At 43.8% G+C, this 23,904-nt stretch overlaps 1 protein-coding gene across 1 annotated transcript in view; it reads left to right on the forward strand.

Moving 5' to 3' along the window:
• ccn2b (cellular communication network factor 2b) overlaps positions 1 to 23,904 on the forward strand; it is a 45,626-nt gene that overhangs the window by 9,671 nt on the left and 12,051 nt on the right. Inside the window, exons 2-4 of the mRNA XM_083926054.1 lie at positions 14,455 to 14,671; positions 20,122 to 20,373; positions 21,689 to 21,945. Coding sequence (XP_083782180.1) covers positions 14,455 to 14,671; positions 20,122 to 20,373; positions 21,689 to 21,945 — 726 coding nt within the window. The remainder of the gene's footprint in view (positions 1 to 14,454; positions 14,672 to 20,121; positions 20,374 to 21,688; positions 21,946 to 23,904) is intronic.

The raw sequence follows: 23,904 nt of genomic DNA on the forward strand, positions 1-23,904 counted from the left end.
GAAGCCGCACCAAATTCTCCTGTGTAAGCTTTACACATGCCAATCGTATAAAATAAATTAATGAGTGACACCTCTCAAAACAAATAATCATAAAATAATAAAACTTCTATGAATCATCAATCTGTGGATTGTTTATATATTCGGTATATTTTTTTATATATTCGGTCATCAAAATATTTTAGCAAGGGCTACATCCTCACCCTTCTAAATGTCTGGATGTCCCCATCAGACCTAAATGAATAGCTAAACACTATCAATCACTGACTGGTTTGCTGTGCCCTGGTTACCGGTCTCTTTGGCTGCGTTGTCCATTCTGATTGAGTGGGCATTCTCACCAGGTAACTAATGGGTAGCAGGTGGTCTCGGTGTATTGTTTTCACAACGCCAGTTCCTCTCTCCGGTTTTACCCAATACACAGGGATATTAGATAACTTGGCAATCACTACATAGGGTAGTGAGTTCCATCTGTCTTGTGTTTTCCTGTGATGCCAAGATTGCTAACTAGTACCCAGTCACCTTTCTCCAAAGTCTGACTTCAAACTCTCGCATCATATCGTTTTTTTGTTCTGTTCATGGTTCTTGGAAGCTGCATTAGCTGCTAGCTGGTAAGCGTTCCGTAGTTCCTTTCTCATGTTGGCCACATACTGGTGATGTTTCAAATCATCATCATCTGATCCAATGCCAAAACTCAAATCAACTGGTAGCCGTGCCTCTCTTCCAAACATAAGGAAGTAGGGCGAGTGCCCATTGACGTAATGTCTTGTGCTGTTATAAGCATGCACTAGCTGAATTATATACTGGCTCCATTTTGGTTTCTGAGCTGGATCAAGTGTGCCAAGGTTAAACCGCTCAGGCTGAGGATCACCCTGAGGATGGTAAGGTGATGTTCTGGACTTTCGGACGCCAAGCGGGGTTAAGAGCTCTTTTATGAGTTTGCTTTCAAAATATCAACCTTGGTCTGAGTGTATGCGAGCGGGCAAACCATAATGCACAAAGAACTTTTCAAAGAGGACTTTGGCTACAGTAAGAGCTTTTTGATCTTTTGTGGGAAATGCTTGAGCATATCTGGTATAATGATCAGTGACAACTAGCATGTTATGCCTTTAAAATCGCGCTCAATGGAAAGGAAATCTATGCAGGCCAGATCTAGAGGGCTGCTGCTTGTAATCTGCTGTAAACGGGCAGCTTTCTGGGGGACGGATTCCCTAGCTACACACTTTCCACAGTTCTGGATGTATGTCGCAATTTCAGAGGCCATTTTAGGCCAATAAAACCGGTCCTTAACCTGTTCTTCCCAGAAGCCCCCGCCGGCGGGGGCTATCAGGCAGTATAACAGCATCCCCCTCTGCAGCGACATGTAGCTTGCATACAGACACACATGCTGCATACCCACAGAAAGATAAGAATCTCTTCTACACGCTCATATAAACCTTTTTTTATGACCAACAAACAGAGTTACAACACCGAGCGATCAAACAATGTGGGCGAAAACACAGAAATACTAGCGACACAGACAAATAAAGCCGGCGCAGTGGCTGCTCTGATGTCAGCAAGATTTCACTGCATCCACTCCATAGCAGAGTCTCCACACGTTCCAACAATACTATTTTTATCCCTCTTCCCAAGTTTCACTGATCCAGCAGCCAAATATGACAGAAAACAATAAGCGCATTTGATAATACCAGAAATGCTGTCTTACCTTTGTAGTATCAAAGTGAAAAGTTTAATCCACAGAAATAAAAACGGCTGAAATGGAAGGACTACATCTCCCAGCATGCTTTGGATGTCTTTCTGGCTTCTTTGACATGCTTAGCCCGCTTTTCAAAGGCCCTGGTTGGGTCAAAGCGCCTGTCCGTCATGTAGTGTCGCTCATCCTTATCGCTTTGTGATTCGCTAGTCGTGTGGTTTAACTGAAAACAATGCTCAGAACTTGATTCTATTGGTTCTTACGATTCCAACGAGGTGTCATGCTTCAAGATTGACCAATGGGGACGGAAGATATTGCCGCGCGTAAGGACAATGGGGCTCTGTCGCGCTAAAAGGTTATGACGCATAGTGACACACTGGAGGCTAGCTTGACGCAAGAATATACGGACTGACATTCGCTTTTCTGCTGCCTTTGTGTATTTTATCTTCCTGTGGCTGTGCAAGTCAAGGATTTGTGTCTTGTACATAGTTGTTTGCAGAATATTTTGTTGCTTTGCTGTTGCTATTGCACTTTGTTGTGGCACTTTGTTGTTGTTGCTGATGCACTTTGTTGTTGTTGCTGATTTCCATCATTATTGTTACTATTTTTTATTACTATGTCCCTACGATAATTATATTATTACAGTTATTGTTGTATTATAGCGAATAAAGTAATCTGACCCTGTTGGAGACAAATGTAGTCCTTTTGTAGGGTCTCTGTGTGTGTGTGTGGGGGGGGGGGATTCCTTTTTATTAATTTATTTTTCTTCAAAAACTGTTTTTCTTAGACCCATAATGACATTTAAATTAAATGAAATTAATTTTACAACTTGGTACCTAAGAAATCTCAAATGGCACTAGTGGTGCCAAATTGTGCCTAACTTGAGCTTGAACTTGAGGACGCCTATATATTTCTTTACTTAAACCTCTATAATTTTTTCTCTGCTTTATTTCAGCAGCATCAAACTTTCACAGGTGATGTCCAGATGTTGTTCCATGGCTTTATTGAGTTTTTTCGCTACTGTGGCATTATTTTCATAGGGATATTTATATAAAATGACATTTTTTTTTTGGCGAGGGAAGAAATTCTTCCATTATGCTCCATCTGCATTTACTCTGACACAGTTGCATTAGTAGTGCTGCTTACACTTCTGATGGAATCTCACAAGTGTTACCTTTATTGTCATACCAAGATAATGCACATAAAGCTTGTAATTACAGAGATATACCCTATTTATTCTGAGCATGTCATTTTCGAGCAGGAACCTCAAAAAGGGACTCAGGGAAGAACAGGTTAATGAGCTCAGCGGTTCGGTCTGCACTAATGTTGCACGGTATACCGAAATTAGAAAGGTACCGCGGTACCCAGCCGTTAAGAACGATACTTTTTCATGTTTTATTAGTATCGGTACTTTCTGAATTTTCTGCGACAGCGTGTCTGTGCAGCTTCTCTCTGCTTCCTCGCTGCCTGCAGACGGAGTGGGCGTGGCTTTACGGTGACAGACAGTCACAGAGCAGAGCGAGACAGACATGGCCGAAAGTCTCACGAGTGCTCCTGCCGACCGTCCGAGGCTTGTTGTAAAAGCAGACGCACGGAGCGAAATATGGAAATATTTCGCTTACATTGCAGACAGCGAGGGCAAGCCCACGGACACCACAAGGCCCGTATGTAAGAGATGCTATAAGTCGGTGATGACCAAGGAAGGCAACACGTCCAACCTGGCGAAGCATCTCGCGGACAGACACCCCGATTTGCACCGAGAGTTCAAAGAGCTGCAGGTTAGCAATAGATAACGTTAAATATCCCCCGGATGAAGTCAAGCGAACTGTTTTCCCCATCAGAATTGCAGGAGGCAGTCAGGGGAGAAGCTGTTTAACAGTCCGATGTGGTTCCACATATCTCTGTCTGCTAACGCAACGTTCACACTGGTGACATGAACTTTACGATAACATGCGCTGGTGTTCACAAGTATGATAATCAACAACACTCATTTTAAGTCAACCGGTGCTAGTAATATAATCATAGCATGTACATTATTGTCAAAAATCTACAAGATATATTGTAATTTACATTATTAGAAAATGGTATGGTAAGAGCACAGACCTCCACCGGGTCTGGGTCATTTGTGTTATACTTTACTGCACTAATGTAGTTTGCAGGCTGATAATACAAGGTTTGAATTTTATCAACTTAAAATACAAATTGCAAATTTCCCTTTTGTGGGACGAATAAAGTATTATCTTATTTTATGAATTGCCAGATTTACAATTATTTTTATGCTGAATAGAATTGTAGTTAATGTGCTGTTAATTTTTTTCTACTACAAACACTGAGCTTTAAATGGAAAATCAGGTCATTAAATAATCTGTGAGAGCAAACAAGACAAATAAACAACACAAGACACTTGTCTTTTTGGACACAGAGATGCTTGTAACCACATTGGCAGCTAAGTTAACTATCAGCCTGAAATAATGATGATAATATTAGTAGTATTGAAGCATAAGCATAATTTATCCATCTCTGCCCCCCACCCCATGCAGACAAACAAACAGATGCAAGCACAACCTACAACCAGCAAGTTGAGGCAGTCTCCCTTCCAGCTCTGTTTGATAGCAGCAGAAAATATGAGAAAGACTCAAAAGATGCAAAAAGACTAAACAAAGCAGTAGCTGAGTTTATTTGTCTTGATCAGGTGCCAGTATATACAGTGGAGAAAAGTGGATTCCGGAACCTTGTGCAGCAGCTGGACAGAAACTATGACTTGCCTGGGAGAAATTATTTCATGTATAGTGAAATACCAAAGCTGTACACTGAGACCAGGAATGTTATTCAGGCAGAACTTGCACACCATCCTTCCTTCGCCTGTACTACCGACATCTGGACGAGCAGGGCAGCTGATGCATACATGGCAGTCACAATCCAGTATATAACTGAATCCTGGGAAACACAGTCATGGTGTTTAGGATGTTCAGCTTTATATTCAGATCACACATCAGATAGTCTCCATGAAGCCCTAGAGGAGATTGTGTGTGAGAAATGGGGACTGAACCTGTCAAACATGGCCGGGATAACCACTGACAATGCCTCTAACAACAAAAAAGCATTTGAGAACTATACTTGGATTCCATGTTTTGGCCATAACCTTCATCTGGCTGTAGGCAAGGCTTTAAGCCTAGACCGTGTCTCAGCATGCTTGTCCAGACTCAGAAAAACCGTGTCTGCCTTTTCCAGGTCAAACAAAATGATCAGGAACTTGAAGGAGAAACAGAAGACCTTGAACCTACCTGAACACAAGCTCATTCACGACGAGCCTACACGCTGGAACTCCACCTTTGAGATGGTGGACAGATTCTGTACACAGCAACAAGCAGTCTGTGCGGTTTTGGCTGAAAATCGCAAGAAGTGGCACCTGATGCCTAAAGACTCAGACGTGACAACCCTGGAAACTATTAGAGAGGTCCTTGGCCCACTAAGCAGCTTCACAGATGCATTGAGTGGAGAGAAGGACCCCACATTGTCTTCTGTGCTGCCCCTGAAATGGAAAATATTTTCCTGTCTGATGGTGAAGGATGGAGAGAGCATTCTTTCACATGATATGAAAGACAAAATAAGAACAGACTTCACAGCAAGATATGAAAGCAGATTGCTGGACACTCTCCTCAACACTGCAACATTCCTTGACCCTAGATTTAAGGACACTTTTGTTACCAATGAGGAAGAGTTGAAGGCAATACTGATGCAGAAATGTGATGAAGCTCCACAGCAGGTCGAAGTAGCAGAGCAGCAGCAACAGGAAGATCAAGGAGGGGCAAAAAAAAGAAAAACTGATTTGAAAAGCCTGCTGTCAACCATCAAGTTTGAGAAGAGGGAGGAGGCAGGTGGGGCTGAGAGCAGTGTGGTTCACTCCACATCCCGTGCTGACCAACTTGCAAGTGAATTCTTGTTGTACAAACAAATGAAAGAGATAAGTGCTTCTGAAGACCCTCTCACCTGGTGGAAGAACCATGCAACCACTCTGCCAATTCTTGCACATTTTGCCAGAAAGTACCTGTGCATTCCAGCCTCAAGCTGCGCTTCAGAACGTGTGTTCAGCACATCAGGCTTCATCTGCAGTCCTAGACGTGTGAGGCTGACTGAGGAGAACATTGACATGCTTGTTTTCCTGGCCAAGAACCTTAAATTGGCCAAAGAATTGTCCAGATAATAAGATGTTCTGGTTTTCATATGTCCATGTTCTGTGACAAATCTTTTAATTTTTTTCACCAGCTGCATAATAATTTTGTTGTTGTTGTTGTTGTTACAAGTTAAGTAGCTATAAAGTTCTGCAGCTTTGACAAAAATCTCTATATTTATTTTGACTTTTTAAGTTTAAGTGTTGTAATGAATAAAAATAAATAATTTTAAGTTCCACATTTTGTCATCTAATATTTTATTCCATTACTTTTGCTGATGGTTTAGTTTTCTGCCGTGGTATCGTTTCAGTATCGGTATCGAGATATTTTAGGCAGGTATCGTACCGAAGTCATAATTTTGGTATCGTGACAACACTAGTCTGCACCGATCATGTACTGATCTCAATACCATCTGTCAACATTTAGCAGGTAAGATAAGGTGACTCACTTCTCTCCCAGAGGGTCTTTTGGTGACTCTGAGCAAAAGGCCACGCTTTACCTTAAGTTTGGAACTTTCTCTGTGCAGCAAGGTCACATCTGGGTTAGGGTGCTTAGGAGCTGGGGCACCTTCTCCTCGAGCAACTTGAAGCTTCACTACACCTATGACCGGAGAAAGTCTTGGGCCTCCGAAAGCTCAGCTGCTCCAGCTTGCTCATTTCAATCTGAGTAAGGCCAACATATACAGCAGGAATTGCGTCCGGCAGAACTCCTAACTGGTCAACAAATCTGGTGGTGGGTTGATGGGAACCCCCAGTGGTAATCCTACGACACAGGGCTTTTATGCTATAGGGAGGTATAGCCACCCACCCATCTCCTGTTTCTTGCAGACTCCTTGACAGTAAGTCAGCATCAATATTTTCCCGGCCAGGCTTGTAGCAGATCATGAAGTCATAGGTGGAGAGGGCCGCTAACCACCGGTGGCCTGTCACATTTAACCTTGCAGCCGTCAAGACGTAGGCAAGTGGATTATTGTCTGTTCTCACCGTAAACTTTGGACCATACAAATAGTCATGGAACTTATCAACCACTGCCCTTTTGAGGGCTAAAAATTCTTGCTAATGGACTAGATAATTCCGTTCGGCTTGACTCAATTTGAGGCTGGCAAAAGATACTGGGCGGAGGCCTTCTGGAAACTCTTGATTCAGCACAGCTCCCAGCCCATTTAGACTTGCGTCTACATGCAGGATAGAATGCTTAGTGGGATCAGCAAAGGCCAAGATCGGTGCATGCGTGAGTCTGTAAACAATGTTCTGAAAAGCATCATCACAAGCTGGAGTCCAACGACTACCAAAAGGCTCAGAGACTTGGAACTAAGTAGCTTTCTTTCCTTTGATGATATTCTTGCGACTCCTCTGTGCAGGAGTATATCCTTTGGTCAGTTTGGTGAGCGGGCGGACAATGGCAGAATAGCTCTCAATGAACGACTTGTAGTAACCACAAAATCCTAAAAAAGATCTTAGGGACTTTAGGTCAGTAGGTTTCTTCCAGTGGGTCGCTGCCCTTACTTTCTCTGGGTGGGTGGAAACTCCAGAGGCAGAATTGACTCCGTAATTCTTTGTTTATTCCAGCCGCCAAAAGTTCTTAGAGATGACGAAGAATGTCCTCAATGTCCGTTGGGGCGATTCTGCGGGATCTCTCCCTGAATGGCCTGGAGTCTCGCAGCCTGATGTGGTGAGTCACACCTTTTGCTAGACCGACGTCCCACTCCTCCAATGAGAAGACATTGGCTCTCTCGGCTAGCTATGTGGCTAACCTGGCTTTCCACGGCTCAGGGATGGGAGAATCCCCAAAGTTAAACAACTCAGGGTCAATAGACTTCTCTTTGACAGAGGTCTTCTTTAACTCAGTGACCATGTCCACTGGATACACCTGGGCCAGCACTGTGTCAGCAGTCTCTGTTTGGGACTCATTTCTTACCAGAAGTGTGAAACCATTGGTATCCATTGCAGAAGGTGGCAGTACAACAGGTGTGACCAGTACACCAGCAGGGAGGTTTATGATTTCATCAACCTAAAACATCAGGATACTTTTGCCCAGGGCTGCTGCTGCTCTACTTTATAAACAGCATAACGCTCTCCCCGCGGGGGAATGGTAAGAGACCCGGGGCCTTGCCACTTCACTTGACCAACCACACCTGGGGGTAGGGCACTAGGCAATGAGAGGTGTTCCGGTGGGCGAGTATCTATCCTTAGTGAATCAACCTCACTATTACCTTTAAATTCTCCACAGTGGGTGAGCAAGGAATGCAGTTTCTTTGAGATGGTACCAAAAAATGGCGGGAACTGGGTCTGGGCTCTTTAGGTCAGGGCATACTAGAGCCAAGACAGTGACTGCCTTTTCAGCTCCCTTGGGGTTGGGGGGCTCAACTGCCACATATCCACTGTATGGGTAAGTAGAATCATTCAGGCCCCATATGGCGAGGTCTGTGAACGGAAGAACGGGAGCATTAGGGAGGTAACGGGTGTACCAGCTCTCGAATATGATGGTGACTCAGGAGCCACTGTCTAAAAGGGCTATACATGGTTGTCCTTCAATAGTCACATTGGCCATCATGGATGGACCAACTAACCCTTCCGGCAAATCACTGCATGAAGGTGTGTGCACTGAGCTTTTTATGACCGAACCAACCTCCTTTGACTCAGCAGAGCCTTTTGAAGCCCCCTTTTCCTCCTTACTCTAGCGCAGCGCCCCGAGTAGTCTCTGAATTACTTTGGTTGTTTTCTCAGGGGCTATGCATGCAGTGAGTGGCAATATGGCCGTTCTCGCCACACCAGCAGCAGAAAAAACTGTGGTTTACTTACGTCGTGCTGTCTCATATTCTTCCTCTTCCCAGATCTCATTTAGTTCTCCTATTGAACATCTGTAGACAGCAGGGCATGAACGTCATTAACTGTTTTTCTTCATCGTTCATTAGCTCGTTGAGCTTGGCTAAGAAGTCATTAGCCGAAGTGGCAGATTCTACAAAAAGGGATATTCACAAAGAACTAGGCTTTTGCTTGTCTGAGTGTTAAGTCTTGCGTCTCTTACTTTCACTCTTCCAAAAGCTTTTAATGTCTCAGCAGTCACTTCAATGTCTGTTTGGTCTGCATTAGCAGGAACGTTATGTAGTACAAAGGCCCGTTTTGGGTCTCACTGCACCAGCAACTAAGGTCAGGTGCTGTCTGAGAAGCATTCTGAGTAGTCATTACTCTAGCTCTACTACTGGTGTGATGAGTTGTTTAAGACTGAAAACAAAATGCTCCTTTAAAACGGAAAAACAAAAAAATTAAACATGGGAATATCCCAGCGGTGCCTCCAAATTGTGTCACACCCAGCTCATGTGCCTATGGGCGGGGCCTGGGTTACTCTTATGATATTCCCTTTGTTTTTATGCTTATAATTAAAATATAAATTACTTAAATGAACACCCAACAACAACACTTGGAATGCAAATACTCCTTTAGTAGTAGGTATTAAAGTTCAAAATAATGAATAAGTACAAAATAAAGCACTTGGGTTCAATGAATAATACTAATTCCTAAACAGAAATGATACCTATTTGAAGTACTGTTCAGTCACTTGTAAGTATCAAATAAAACAGCATGAACCATGAGGAAAGACCGATGATATAATGGACCCACGCACACTCTCTCACACACACACACCAGGGGCCTGTTTCACAAAGCAGGTTCAAAAAACTCTGAGTCTAACCCGGAACTCTGAGTTGATCTACTCTGAGATAGGAAACTCTGAGTTTTCGGTTCCAGAACAGCAGATTTGCGTTAGGTTGATCAACTCAGAGTAGTTTGACCTGGAGTTAAGCGCGTGCACCACAAGTAAAAAAAGACAGCATCAATGGAGCCCTGATTCGACGAGTCACCATGGCAACGGGGAAGCGAAGGGCTACGCTACAACTGGAATTGGAAATATTAATGCGCTCATACGGTGAGTTTGAGCAGGTTTACACCGCTGCAGCAGCAAAAGAGAGAGAGACGGTGCGGGAGAACATTGCGGCTCGGGTCAGTGCATAAGTTTAAATGTAGTCCAGTTGCAATCACAGTAATATCACAGGGGGAACTGCATGAGTGGGAGCCTATTAGTTTATTTCATTTAAGTGCAACCCCGCGGGGGTGAAGCGCAGCTTAAGATGAAACATAAAAACATTTTTCAAACAGGTAAAACCTCAGCACAGTCTCATGGTGACGCCTCATTTTGAGCATGTTTTACATCGTTAAGTAAATATTACCGTAAGTGGCTGTTTTTTATACAACATATCAATGTTGTATAAAAAACTCCCATTTGCAAAAAAAACGCAGCGCAACACACAATATCTGCTGTGATATGAGAGCATTACTGGTTGTTAATGTTGGAAATGTAAGGAGGGATGAGATGGACTGTGACATGAAGCGGTGTTGTGCCGTATTCAGCCCCCTCGCATTATAGGTGATATTCTGGATCAGAAGGCTGTTGTTTCCACCTATAGGAGTAGTTTATATACCGGTAACCCAATTAAAAGCACACACTTTTGAACCTATGAATTGCAAGAAAAGCTGGAATTATATTTAGAAACGCTAAGTCAAATACATTCAACTTGCTCAAAAGATCCATTTCATTAATTTTGTAATTTAGCTGCAGTATATTAAGGACGTCTATGCGCGGTCTGATAATCCTCTCCCGACGAATATTTAATTCTCTTTGCGAAATGCGTCACCTTCATTCACGGGATCGTTATCAAAAGGACATGCCATGGTAGTGTAAATATTCACCACTTAATATAACTTCTAATGTAGGCCTACTGAATGACTTTTATACGTTGTATACAAAAACTCCTGTTTGCAAAAAAACGCAGCGCAACACAGAATATCTGCTGTGACATGAAACGGTACCGCTCAAAAAGAGAATTGCCTGGAAATGCAAGAACATCTATAATCAATAGTTTGATAATCATCTCCCGACGAATATTTAATTCTCTGCGCAGTAATGCTGCAGCTTCATCCACGGGATTGTTATCAGAAGGACACGCCATGGTAGTGAAATAGTCACCACCTAATATAACTTCTAATGACTGATGTTTGCAGTGATTTTCTGAAAAAACAGACGGAACTATAGCAGAACTATACTTCGCCAAAACTCGCCCGCTGACTGAATGAATGAGGAAATCAAACACCGTGTGTGGCTGAAAAAGGGCGGAGACAGAGAGAAACTCAAGGTTTTCTGAGAAAAACCTGGTCCCGACCAGTTTAGTTTCAGAGAGCATGTTACCATGGTAACTGACCGAGAGGTTAAGTTACCTCTCTTTGTGAAACGGAAAACTCAGAGTTTCCCTCATTACAGGGTTAACATACTCAGAGTTTTCACTAAACCTGCTTTGTGAAACAGGCCCCTGGTCCACAACAGTCTGTATTGTTGAACAAAACCCTTGCAGGACTGTGTTGTTGCTTGGGTGAACCGGGGCCTAAAACAAACTGGCCCTTCACTTTCAGTAAGCCAAACAAAATGCACGCGCAAATAATGTACTCGCGGCTTCCGACAGTAAATAGGGAAAAAGGGGCATGAGCAGGTCACCGACAGGGTGCAGCAGAAGCTCCAGTCCCCTCCTGGCCACACGCTCCACAGCTCTCAAAACACACGCAGGAATGAGCAGACTCTTCGTAGTTCACAGGAGCTTTGCTTCTTTCCGTAATACCGTCAAAATGTCCGCCTTTCTCTCCTGAAGTAAATACACACATTTCAAGTCAATAAGCTGTATCAGACCGATTTAGCATGGACTAAACAAACACATTTACAAACAGCGGAGGGTAAGCTAAGCAAAAACGAAGCTAGACTAAAGCTAACGGCTAGCTGCGGTTAGCGATAAAAGTCCGTTGTTTACAAAACACTCATGTTCTCGGGTTTATCTCTCAGCAGTTCACAAAAGTTCCTAACATCCGGATACTGTCAGTTTCCCACGAATTATGAACTGAAATTAATGAAACATTCTCTCACTGTCTTGGGCCAACATGTGTCTCCTCTCTTTTTTCTCTCCCGTTCTGCTTGCTCTGCTTGCTCGGAACCACAACATGGCGATATCTCCCGCCCCCTCACCTAAAACTGCTCTGTGATTGGCCGGAGTCACTGAAGCTTCACACATGCCAATCGTATAAAAGTAATTAGTGACTGACACCTCTCAAAACAAATAATCAGCATACACCTGAAAACATTATATCAGCATGAATTTACTATTTGTTTATATGCCATGAAATTGAATGGCATTAACTTGTATTTTTAACAAATACTTATCTTACATTTTGACCTATTCCTGTATTTTAACCATATTTATAATATTTTAAACATTTAAATACGCAATGAACTTCTATGAATCATGAATCTGTGGATTGTTTATATATTCGGTCATCAAAATACATTCATTATTTTAGCAAGGGCTACACCTGGCTCTACACTTCTCCTTGATATGTTGAAAAGCCATCCACTTCTTCATGGTTGCTGACGTTAGGTCAGGAAAGATGAATACAGGATGCCTCATCAGCGGTGCCTTCTCCCTCGCGAGCCTCAGTATCAGCCCTTTTACCTGGAAGCGGTGCAGCCTGGTGATGATAACTCTGGGTTTCCCGTCTTTAGCTGGCACAGCGGTTCGACGGACCCGGACCACGTCCACAGGATGGTCAAAATGCTCTTCTCCCAGTAGCTCCGGAAGTAACTTAGCAACGAACTCCATTGGCCTGCCGTTCTCAGCTTTCTCCTTTATTCCGATTATGCGGATATTTTGCCTGCGAGAGCGGGCCTCCAGGTCGTCTAATTTAGCTTGCTGTAGCATACACTGGGAGGCTAGGCTCTTGTGTAGCTCGTCGAGACGTATTTAGAAGAAGAAGAAGAAGAATTACTTTATTAATCCCACACGGGGAAATTGGATTTTTTTTTTCACTCTTATTATTATACATGCTACACACACAGACCCGAAATACACAGATGCACAAACAGGGCCTATACATGCAATTGAGGAGAGATGTCAGAGCGAGGGGGCTGCCAGTGACCAGCGCCCCGAGCAGTTGGGGGTTCAGTGCCTTGCTCAACAGCACCTCGGAAGTGCCCAGGAGATGAACTGGCACCTCTCCAGCCACCAGTCCACGCTCCATACATGGTCCACACTGTGACTTGAACCAGCGACCCTACGGTTCCCAGCCAAGTCACCTATGGACTGAGCTACTTCCGCCCCAATTTCATGCGTTTCAATGGCATCCTCTGTTGTCGACATACGTTCACCGACGGCTGATAAAGCCGATTTAAGGCTGGAAAGGGACCCTTTGAGCTCGTCATATCCACTGTCAAAGGCGCTTTTCTTCTAGTGTATTGCTGATAGAATATTTTCGTTGGTAGCTGGGATCTCAAAGTTAACAGCAGTATCACTAGCCGCAACAGTAGATAGCTTATTTAAGACTTATGGGTGAGGTTAATAAGCAAGATAAAGGTGGTGCTTCCAACACACACAACTACTACTACTACTACTACTACTACTCAGGTCCCGCCATCTTCCCCTTACCTCACTTTTTAACATGATTTTCCTCTCATCAGCTAAAGCATATAATAAATAATCCATGTCTTGATCAGGTCAAGTAATCCAGTTGGAAAAAGAAGATTTCTTATGCACCAGTTCAGGTAAAGCTTGCAATTTTTTTTTCCTAGATTATTTTTTTGGCAGTTTTCAAGCCTTTTATTAGATAGGACAGACAGGAAATGGGGTGAGAGAGAGAGGGGGAGACATGCAGCAAAGGGCCGCAGGTCGGAGTCAACCCATGGCCACTGCCTGGAGGACCTTCAGCCTCTTTACATGGGGTGACTGCTGTAACCACTCAGCCACCAGCCGCCCCAAGCTTGCAATTTGCAAAGTTCCTGCGATTTTACCTCATTATTCCCATAAATGTAATGTCTGTAACATTATCTGAGGAAAAGAAAGTAAGACAATTTCGACAAGTCCCGAAAAGTATGGTTAGCCGTTGGAAGCTCTCACCCGTCTGCTAGTGTAGCCCTCACCCATTAAAGCTGATAACAAGATTCAAACATCTGCTGGATTTCCAATTAGAGACAGAGAGAATTTCAGAACATTAGTCAAGCTTCTTCACCAATCACAGTATCCACACACACACACAGAACAGGTTTCAATAGGGCTAACATCAATAGTTAGCTGGTAAATAAAACCGTCATTACTGTATTTTAAACAACATACAGCTGTAAGCATGTGACACAAATTGAAAACTTACGTTGTTTATGCACGCACAACGCTTATTTCCCCAGCTCCGCTCTCTTGTCCAAATATGGTCACCCCAGCCCTGGCGAAACATTTATTTAAACTTTCCTACACACTCTGTTGTGTAGGAAACGCATGGTCTTTTTATAAACTAAGGTTTACATACACGTCCCTGCTGATTGGGTAACACCTCTGACCCACCAAAAAGAGGGAGAAATCGTACCTCACAGCCTGTTGCACATTTATATTCAGCTCTATGAGGATGTGTTGGGAGACCAATTATGGTTATGCGTGTGAGTTTGAGAAGAAGCAGGTGAATCCTGCTGCTACTTGCGTCATGTGATCTTAACCTGTGGTTTGTGTATTTGTTACAGACAGTGGCCCAGGACTGTTCTAAGCCCTGTGCCTGCTCTGCAGACATCCCACCCTGCCCGTTGGGCACCAGTCTGGTCTTGGATGGCTGCGGCTGCTGTAAGGTGTGTGCCAGGCAGCTGGGAGAGCCCTGCTCCCTGCTGGAACCCTGCGACCATCACAAGGAGCTCTACTGTGACTACACTCTGCTGAGTGACACTGAGACTGGCATCTGCATGGGTAATACATTCGCCTTAAAATCCATATAACATCGTTATTCACCCCCATACTGGTAAAACATATTGTATAACATTCAAGACACAGGTGCAGTTTGTGTTGTGCAGGGGCTGGCTGATGTAGGGATTTAAATGGTATCTTTTTCCTTTTTAAAATTACATATAATACATATCTAACAATGTATTGTAATGCCTTGTTCTATATAAGGGTAAGGTAACTGTGCATGATTTCATAAAATGTTGGTCCAGGTCATAAATAACTATTAGTTCTGTTTTATTTTTTTGTTATTTTCATTGCAGCATTTTCAGTTGTTTCATTGCTTACAGGATAATAAGAAGGGCAGGTCTCCAAGCATGAGCAGGTTTCTGAATGCAACAATACCTAATATATGCCATTCTGTTGAATATTTCCACCCTGAATGGACATTATATTGAGAGGGTCTCGGAGTAGGCAAGGCAAGGCAAGGCAGCTTTATTTGTATAGCACTTTTCATACACAAGGCAGACTCAAAGTGCTTCACAGCACAACATGTCATGAATTCAAATGCGTTACAGAAAGACAAAGAGAATAAAAACATAGACAATAATCAAAACAGTGCGGACGTTAAAAGTGCGAAGATTTAGCAGAAAGCTAAGGTGAACATAAAAGTTTTCAGTCTAGTTTTAAAAGTGGTCAGAGTGGGTGAAAGTCTCAAATCTTCAGGAAGTTTATTCCAGCTGTTTGTTGCATAATGACTGAAAGATGCTTTCCCTTGATTTGAGTTTACTCTGCGAACCACTAACAGATTGGTCTCAGAGGATCTTAGTGATCTAGAAGGCTTATGTAGTGGGAGCATATCAGTGATATACCTCGGCCCTAGACCATGTAGTGATTTATATGTGAGCAGGAGGATTTTGAAATCAATTCTCTGACGTACAGGAAGCCAGTGTAATGATTTAAAAATTGGTGTAATGTGTTCACATTTTTTGGTCTTTGTTAGAACTCTAGCAGCAGCGTTCTGAACAAGCTGTAGCTGCCTGACAGTTTTTTTGGGAAGACCTGCATGGAGACCGTTACAGTAGTCTAGTCTACTGGTTATAAAGGCATGGACAAGTTTTTCTAAGTCTTGAGCTGACATGAGCCCTCTAAGTCTTGTTACATTTTTAAGGTGATAATAGGCCGATTTTGTTACTGATTCTATGTGACTGTCGAAATGTTAATCAGAATCCATAATAACCCGAAGATTTCTGGCTTTATTTGAGGTTTTCAGGGACAGTGATTGAAGGTGTTGGATGACTTTAAACCTTTCTTTCTTAGCGCCAAAAACAATTATCTCAGTTTTATCCTCATTTAGTTGAAGGAAATTTTGGCACATCCAGTGTTTGACTTGCTCAATGCACTGGCACAGTAGATCTATGGGGCGATAGTCATTTGGTGATAGCGCTACATAGATTTGGGTGTCATCGGCATAGCAATGGTGGTCAATGTTATTATTTTGCATGATTTGTCCTAGTGGGAGCATATAGATGTTAAATAAAGTCGGCCCCAAGATTGAACCTTGGGGGACTCCACACGTTACGTTGGTTTGTTCTGATACAAAGTCGCCAATGGAAACAAAATAGTTCCTATCTTGTAGATATGACTTGAACCAGTTTAGGATTGTGCCTGAGAGCCCCACCCAGTTTTCCAACCTGTCCAAAAGTATTGAGTGGTCGACAGTGTCAAATGCAGCACTGAGGTCCAATAGCATTAGTACTGAAGTTTTGCCAGAGTCTGTGTTAAGACGGATGTCATTTATAACTTTAATAAGGGCCGTCTCTGTGCTATGAAAAGGTCTAAATCCTGACTGGAGGTTGTTGTGGCAGCCAGTAGAAGCCAAGAAGTGAGTTAGTTGTTGGAGTACAACTTTCTCAATTATTTTACTTATGAATGGTAGATTTGAAATTGGTCTGTAGTTGTTGATAATAGAGGCATCTAGGCTCCGCTTTTTTAGAAGAGGTTTAATGACTGCAGTTTTGAAGGCCTTTGGGAAAATGCCCGATTGAATAGAGTTATTGACTATTTGCAATACGTCTGTTGATAGGCAGTCAAAAACATTCTTAAAGAAGTTGGTAGGTAAAGCATCAAGACAGCAGGTGGTTGCCTTTAGATCGGTCACTGTTTCCACTAGAGTTTTAGAGTCTATGGCATTAAAGCTTGCCATCATTGCTGTGATATTTTGGCCTAAACGGGGTGGTGATCCAACTTTTTTGTTTGAGATATTGATGGCACGTCTGATGCCTTCAATTTTATTAGTATAAAAGAATGCAAACTCATTGCATTTCTGTGTGGAATGGAGTTCGGCTGGTATTTGTGTTGGGGGGTTGGTCAGTCTGTCGACAGTTGCAAATAGGGTTTTGACCTTATTAGTGTTGCTGTTTATGATATTGGAGAAGAATGTTTCTCTAGCACCTTTTAAGACTAAATTGTAGGCCTGGAGCCTCTCTTTATAGATGTCATGGTGAATATGAAGTTTTGTATTTCGCCAGATTCGTTCAGCCTTCCTGCACTCTCTTCTCTGGGCTGTTACAACAGCAGCTTTTCTCCAGGGTGCCTTTTGCTTACCAGAAATCGTTTTAACTGTAACCGGTGCAATGACATCTATGATATTCACAATTTTGGAATTAAAGTTGTTTACAAGATCATCAGCATGGCATGGGTTTAGAGGTGGTAGCGAGGAGATGGCATTTTTAAAGAGTACATTAGCATGTTCATTGATGTAGCGCTTTTTGACATTCTTTGATTCTGTTTGTGTCTCCGGAATTAAAGAAATATTAAAGAAAACACAGAAAGGATCAGACAAGGAAAGATCAGTCACAAGAACGTCAGAAACATTGAGACCTTTTGTGATAATCAGGTCCAGGGTGTGTCCTTTACAATGAGTAGCCTCTTTCACATGTTGAGACAGGTCAAATGTATCTAAAATAGTAAAAAGTTCTTTTGCACCCTTGCCATTCGAATCGTCAATATGAAAATTAAAGTCACCAGTTATAACTAGGCAGTCAAAGTCAGTGGAGATACTAGACAATAATTCGGTAAAATAATCGAAAAAATTTGCTGAGTATTTAGGTGGCCTGTATATAATTAACAGAAGAATTTTGGGAGAGCATTTCAACACAGCACACAGGTATTCAAATGATGTAAAATCACCAAGTGACATCTGTTTCCCCTGAAATATGTTTTTAAATATAGCAGCAACCCCTCCCCCCCTTTTCCCAGATCTACATACATCAATAAAGTTATAGTTGGGGGGTGCTGTCTCGATCAGAATGCTTGCACTGTTATATTGCTCCAGCCATGTTTCAGTTAAAAACATAAAATCAAGTTTGGAAGTAGTAATAAAATCGTTGACTAAAAATGATTTGTTATTCAGAGACCTAACATTGAGCAGACCCATCCTGATGGTGTTATTGACAGGCTTCGATGTTGACTTTGTTTTGGAGAGGATAGGAATGAGATTGTTTAGGTTAGCAGGGTGTCTACGTTTCCCAATGTTCTCTCTCTTGGTAGTCACAACAGGAATGTAGAAGGTGCCAAGCTTTGACGTAGGCAGCCTTGGGCCCAGCTGATAATGTGGTCTACTGCTGAACCCCTTTCTGTATCAATAATATTCAGGACTGCTGTCAGGGCGGGGCGGGGGTGGCCATGAGGGGGAGGAGGAGTGGGCAGCGTCAGAGCTGGAATGAACTACTGGAGGTGGACGTTGAGGGTGTAGAGGGGGTTTACGTAAGAGGGGCGGAGTAGGGCTGAGGGTTTGTGAAGCATGCCTTCGTGGAGGTGGGGGAGGAGGTGGGAGGGAGGTGTCACTGAGATGACGCTGAGGGGGGGATCGCTGAGGTCGGTCAAGGGGGGTAAAAATAGGGGTAGGGCGGGGGGTGGGTGGGGGTAGCTCCCGGAACTCCAAAGGGGATAAGGGGGGAGAAAGGCTTACTTGAGGAAGGGAGAAGGATGGAGACCTGGATTTAGGCTTGGGGGGTGTGGGGGAGGGATCTTCCCGCCCATTTGAAATGAAAGGGGAGGTAGAGGGGGATGGACACGTCTCCTCTTTGCTCCGGTGTCTCTCATGGTCAGCGCTATCCTTTTGCAATGGCGGTCCTCCTTCGACGTTCATGATAAGCTGTGTTGTGTCTGTCTTTTCCGTTGGTTCCTCTTGTCTCTTGTCCTTGGAAGTGATGATAGATGGATGACGCAGGAAGTAAGACATGTTGGTCATGAAAAGCTTTACCCCTAGCTTATTTAGACAAAGTCCGTCTGCCTTAAAAAGATGCCTGCGGTCCCAGAAAAAGCTAAAATTGTCAATAAAATGCATCGAACGAGCAAGACAAACGCTGGAGAGCCACTCATTCAGCGAGTAAAGTCGACTGAATCTCTCAGCTCCTCTCCTGATCGGGGGTAGAGGACCACTGATAAACACCTCAGCATTCACAGCGCTGACTGTTTCAAAGAGTTTATTGAAGTCCTCTCTCAGCTCCCTTGATTGTTGTTTTTCAATGTCATTAAAACCAATGTGCAGAATGATATTTTTCACATTTGGGTGTGCAGCCACAATATCCAGGATTCTTTTTTCCAAGTCAGACACCGTATCCTTCGGAAAGCAGAGTACTTTGGTGTTATTATTGCTTTTCATATCTTTTACAGAAAAGTCACCCACAATCAGATTTTCAGGCCCACTTGTTAGCTTTCTCGGTGGTTTTAAGAGTATAGATATTTTCTTTTGAATGGATCAGAAAGTTCTCTTTATATTTCACATTGACACACTGGTCAGGAAGCTACAACAAAAATGGGATATTTGTACAGAGAAGAGCTTATTTTCCTCTGCTCTGTGGAAAGCAGATAGTTAAAGTCCCAGTCTGCAACATTTGTTTGATCTTATTCCATTAGCCAGCCTACCTCTGATGAGAGAAGAGACAGGTCTCAGGTACACGCACACTGGCGAGCACGGAGCGGAGGAGCTTGTGGTAGAGGGGGAGCGGCGAGAGTTGTAAACATTCGAAATTTGACTGAGTCTACTCAATCTGCCAGACTTGCCGACTGCAGCTTTAAGGCCATCTTCTTGTCTGTTGTGGATTATGGTGATGCTATACCAGCGACAGTATTCTGCACATGCAATGTTCTACACACTTATTAAATTAAATATAATACATTTGACTAGTTCCAGAGATTGGCCTAATGCTAGAAGTCCCATTTGCATTTGGGAAAACTGTGCTGCACACACTTTAGACATTTTTAAAACTTAACACGACTGTAACTGTAAAGGTCAATTTAAAACCATGGCCACAAACTGCTCTTGAATAATGCTTTTAACTGTGTTCTGTTGTTGTCTGGCATTTGCTTTTCTTTGTTAATTTTATTTCTGTTTTAATTGTACCTTCAACATCATTGGAAATGAGAGGATGTATGTAGAAGTAACAATGCTACATGTTTTCTGTCTACAGCTCAGGAGGGTCAAACATGTGACCTGGGGGGTGTGATCTACAGTAGTGGGGAGTCTTTCCAGCCCAGCTGTAAGCACCACTGTGTGTGTATGAATGGAGAGATTGGCTGTGTGCCAATGTGTGCCAGTGATGTCCCGCTGCCCACCCCTGACTGTCCGTATCCTCGCCGCATCCAGATCCCTGGGAAATGCTGTGAGGAGTGGGTGTGTGACCAGTCGCCTCAGGATCACCACTACCAGTCAGTGATGGGCGGTCAGTACCAACTCTGTCACATCCACTGCTCTTAGTGTTTTACTCTTCACCATTCAGCTGATGTTTTACACTGATTGACTGTTTGAGATATTATGCTGTCAGCTTTGATAAGTAGTTCTGTCCATTGTAAGATTTGGTAAACCTTTATACATTACATACATGTATACTGTATAACTCCAATTCACATTCACACATTCACACGAAGTTGGGAAGTTGAGTAAAACTCAAATAAAAACAGAATACAATGATTTGCAAATGGGTTTAAAAGGAGCATCCCTGAAAGGCTCAGTTCTTCACAAGCAAGGATGGGGCAAGGTTCACTACTTTGTGAACAACTGTGTGAATTTAGGAATGTTTGTCAACGTACAATTGCAAGGAATTAAGGGATTTTATCATCTACAGTCCATAATATCATCAAAAGATTCAGAGAATCTGGAGAAATCTCTGCACGTAAGCAGCAAGGCTGAAAGCAACACTAAACTACTGTGACCTTCGACCCCTGAGACAACACTGCAGCAAAAACTGACATCATTCTGTAAAGGATATGAACAGGTGGGCTCAGGAACACTCCAGAAAACCATGGTCAGTTAACACAGTTCGTGGCTAGTAATCCCACCTACAACGCTTCTACAATTAGTGTACTCAGTTCCCAAACACTTATTGAGTGTTGTTAAAAGGAAAGGTGATGTAACACAGTGGTAAACATGCAACTGTCCCAGCTTTTTTGGAATGTGTTGCAGACATCAAATTCAAAATGAGTGAATTTTTGCAAAACTATTTACATTTTACACAACATCCCTACTTCATTGGTTGAATTTAGCTGATGCTTTTATCCCGAGGGTGTCCAATCCTGCTCCTGGAGGGCCACTGTCCTGCATGTTTTAGGTTTCTATCTGCTCTTGAACACCTTATTCTAATGATGTGCAATGATGTGTTATTAAGCAGCCGAAGCTCGTCCCAGGTTTGAAAATCGTTAGAATCAATTGATTTTTTAAAAATGGGACAAGCTTCAGCATAAAAGGACCTCTTCAAATTTCAGAAACAGTGACCTCTACAGAAATTTGGACTTCTACAGGATAAAGTTAGACTAAACCACAGGAGCAGTTAAAACTGTAACTTCTGAGGACACAGCAGTAGGGTTTAAGTGGTCATGTGACTTTGACCCAGACAACACAGGTAGTCATGGACTGTCTGACTTAAGTTCTATTTGGTTCATCATGATGCCTGCCAGCTCGGACTCTCACTGCCAAAAGATCACTTGACTTTTTCATCACTTTTCTCTCCCCACATCTCTTTCTTCTTACTCTTCTTGCAGGAGCCTCTCAGATTCAGCCTTTGCCCTCTTCAAATCCTGTCTCAGTCTTAAGACAAGTGTCACTTCATGGACCGTCGGCAGAGAGTCCCAGTTATAACTGTATAGTCCAGACTACAGAGTGGAGTGAGTGCTCGGCCTCCTGCGGCATGGCTGTCTCATCTCGCATCACCAACGACAACCAGCACTGCCAATTGGAGAGGCAGACCAGGATCTGCATGGTTCGACCCTGCAACAGCCAGCAGGAAAAAGAAATCAAGGTCATTGGGTTTCCCTTAAACAAACAGTATTCCACATTAGCTACAGTACAGAAATTATTCCATTCATATTTTCAATTGTTCTGATTTCTAAAGGGTCTTAATAGAACCCAAACCTCCTCATGCTCTCATAAGAGTGTGATTTTTTTTGTTTTGCTGTCTGCTGACAGCATGACATTTGCTAGTTTCACTGTGCCCATTTGCTAGTTTCACCGTGCCCAAAGGTCGATGATCGATTTTGTGATCGTATCATCTGATCTGAGGCCGTATGTTTTGGACACTCGGGTGAAGAAAGGGGGAAGAGCTGTCAACTGATCACCATCTGGTGATGAGTTGGATCAGAGGATGGGGTAAGATTCTGGACAGACCAGGTAAACCCAAACGAGTAGTGCGGGTGAACTGGGAACGTCTGGAGGAGGCCCCTGTCCGAGAGATCTTCAACTCACACCTCCGGCGGAGCTTTTCTGGCATCCCTGTGGAGGTTGGGGGCATTGAACCGGAGTGGGCAATGTTCAAAGCTTCCATTGCTGAAGCTGCAGCGGTGAGCTGTAGCCTCAAGGTCTTAGGTGCCTCAAGGCGGGGCAACCCTTGAACACCGTGGTGGACACCGGTGGGCAGTGAAGCTGTCCGAATGAAGAAGGAGGCCTTCCGGGATATGCTATCCCAGAAGACTCCGGAGGCAGTTGCAAGGTACCGACAGGCCAGAAGGGCTGCAGCCTCTGCTGTGTCAGAGGCAAAGCAGCGGGTGTGGGATGAGTTCGGAGACGCCATGGAGAAGGACTTTCGGGCGGCACCAAGGTGCTTCTGGAAAACCATTCGACATCTCAGGAGGGGGAAACGGGGAACCGTCCAAGCTGTTTACAGTAAGGACGGGACGCTAGTGACCTCAGCCGATGAGGTAATCGGGCGGTGGAAGGAGCACTTTGAGGAACTCCTTAATCCGACTAACAAGCCCTCTTTTGTAGAGGCAGAGTTGGAGGCTGATGGGGAATCATTGTCAATATCCCTGGCGGAAGTCACTGAGGTAGTCAAACAACTCCACAGAGGCAAAGCCCCAGGGGTTGATGAGATTCGTCCAGAAATGCTGAAAGCTTTGGGTTTGGAGGGGCTGTCTTGGTTGACACGCCTCTTCAACATTGCATGGAAGTCTGGGACAGTGCCAAGGGAGTGGCAGACCGGGGTGGTGGTTCCTCTTTTTAAAAAGGGGGACCAGAGGGTGTGTACCAATTACAGGAGTATCACACTACTCAGCCTCCCTGGTAAAGTCTACTCCAAGGTGCTGGAAAGGAGGGTTCGTCCTATAGTCGAACCTCAGATTGAAGAGGAACAATGTGGATTCCGTCCTGGACGTGGAACAACGGACCAGCTCTTCATTCTCGCAAGGATCCTGGAGGGGCCTGGGAGTATGCTCATCCAGTCTACATGTGTTTTGTGGATCTGGAGAAGGCATATGACCGGGTTCCTCGGGAGATACTGTGGGAGGTGCTACGGGAGTATGGGGTGAGGGGGTCACTTCTGTGGGCCATCCAATCTCTGTACACCCAAAGCGAGAGCTGTGTCCGGATCCTCGGCAGTAAGTCGGATTCGTTTCCGGTGGGGGTTGGCCTCCGCCAGGGGTGCGCTTTGTCACCAATTCGTGATTTTCATGGACAGGATATCAAGGCGTAGTCGTGGTGGGGAGGGGTTGCAGTTCGGTGGGCTGAGGATCTCGTCTCTGCTTTTCGCAGATGATGTGGTCCTGATGGCATCGTCGGTCAGTGACCTTCAGCACTCACTGGATGGGTTCGCAGCCGAGTGTGAAACGGCTGGGATGAGGATCAGCACCACTAAATCTGAGGCCATGGCTCTTAGCAGGAAACCGGTGGATTGCTTACTCCAGGTAGGGAATGAGTCCTTACCCCAAGTGAAGGAGTTCAAGTACCTCTGGATCATGTTCACGAGTGAGGGGACGATGGAGCGTGA

This window comes from Echiichthys vipera (assembly GCF_963691815.1).
Source record: "Echiichthys vipera genome assembly, chromosome: 13".
In the NCBI taxonomy this organism is placed as follows: domain Eukaryota; kingdom Metazoa; phylum Chordata; class Actinopteri; order Perciformes; family Trachinidae; genus Echiichthys; species Echiichthys vipera.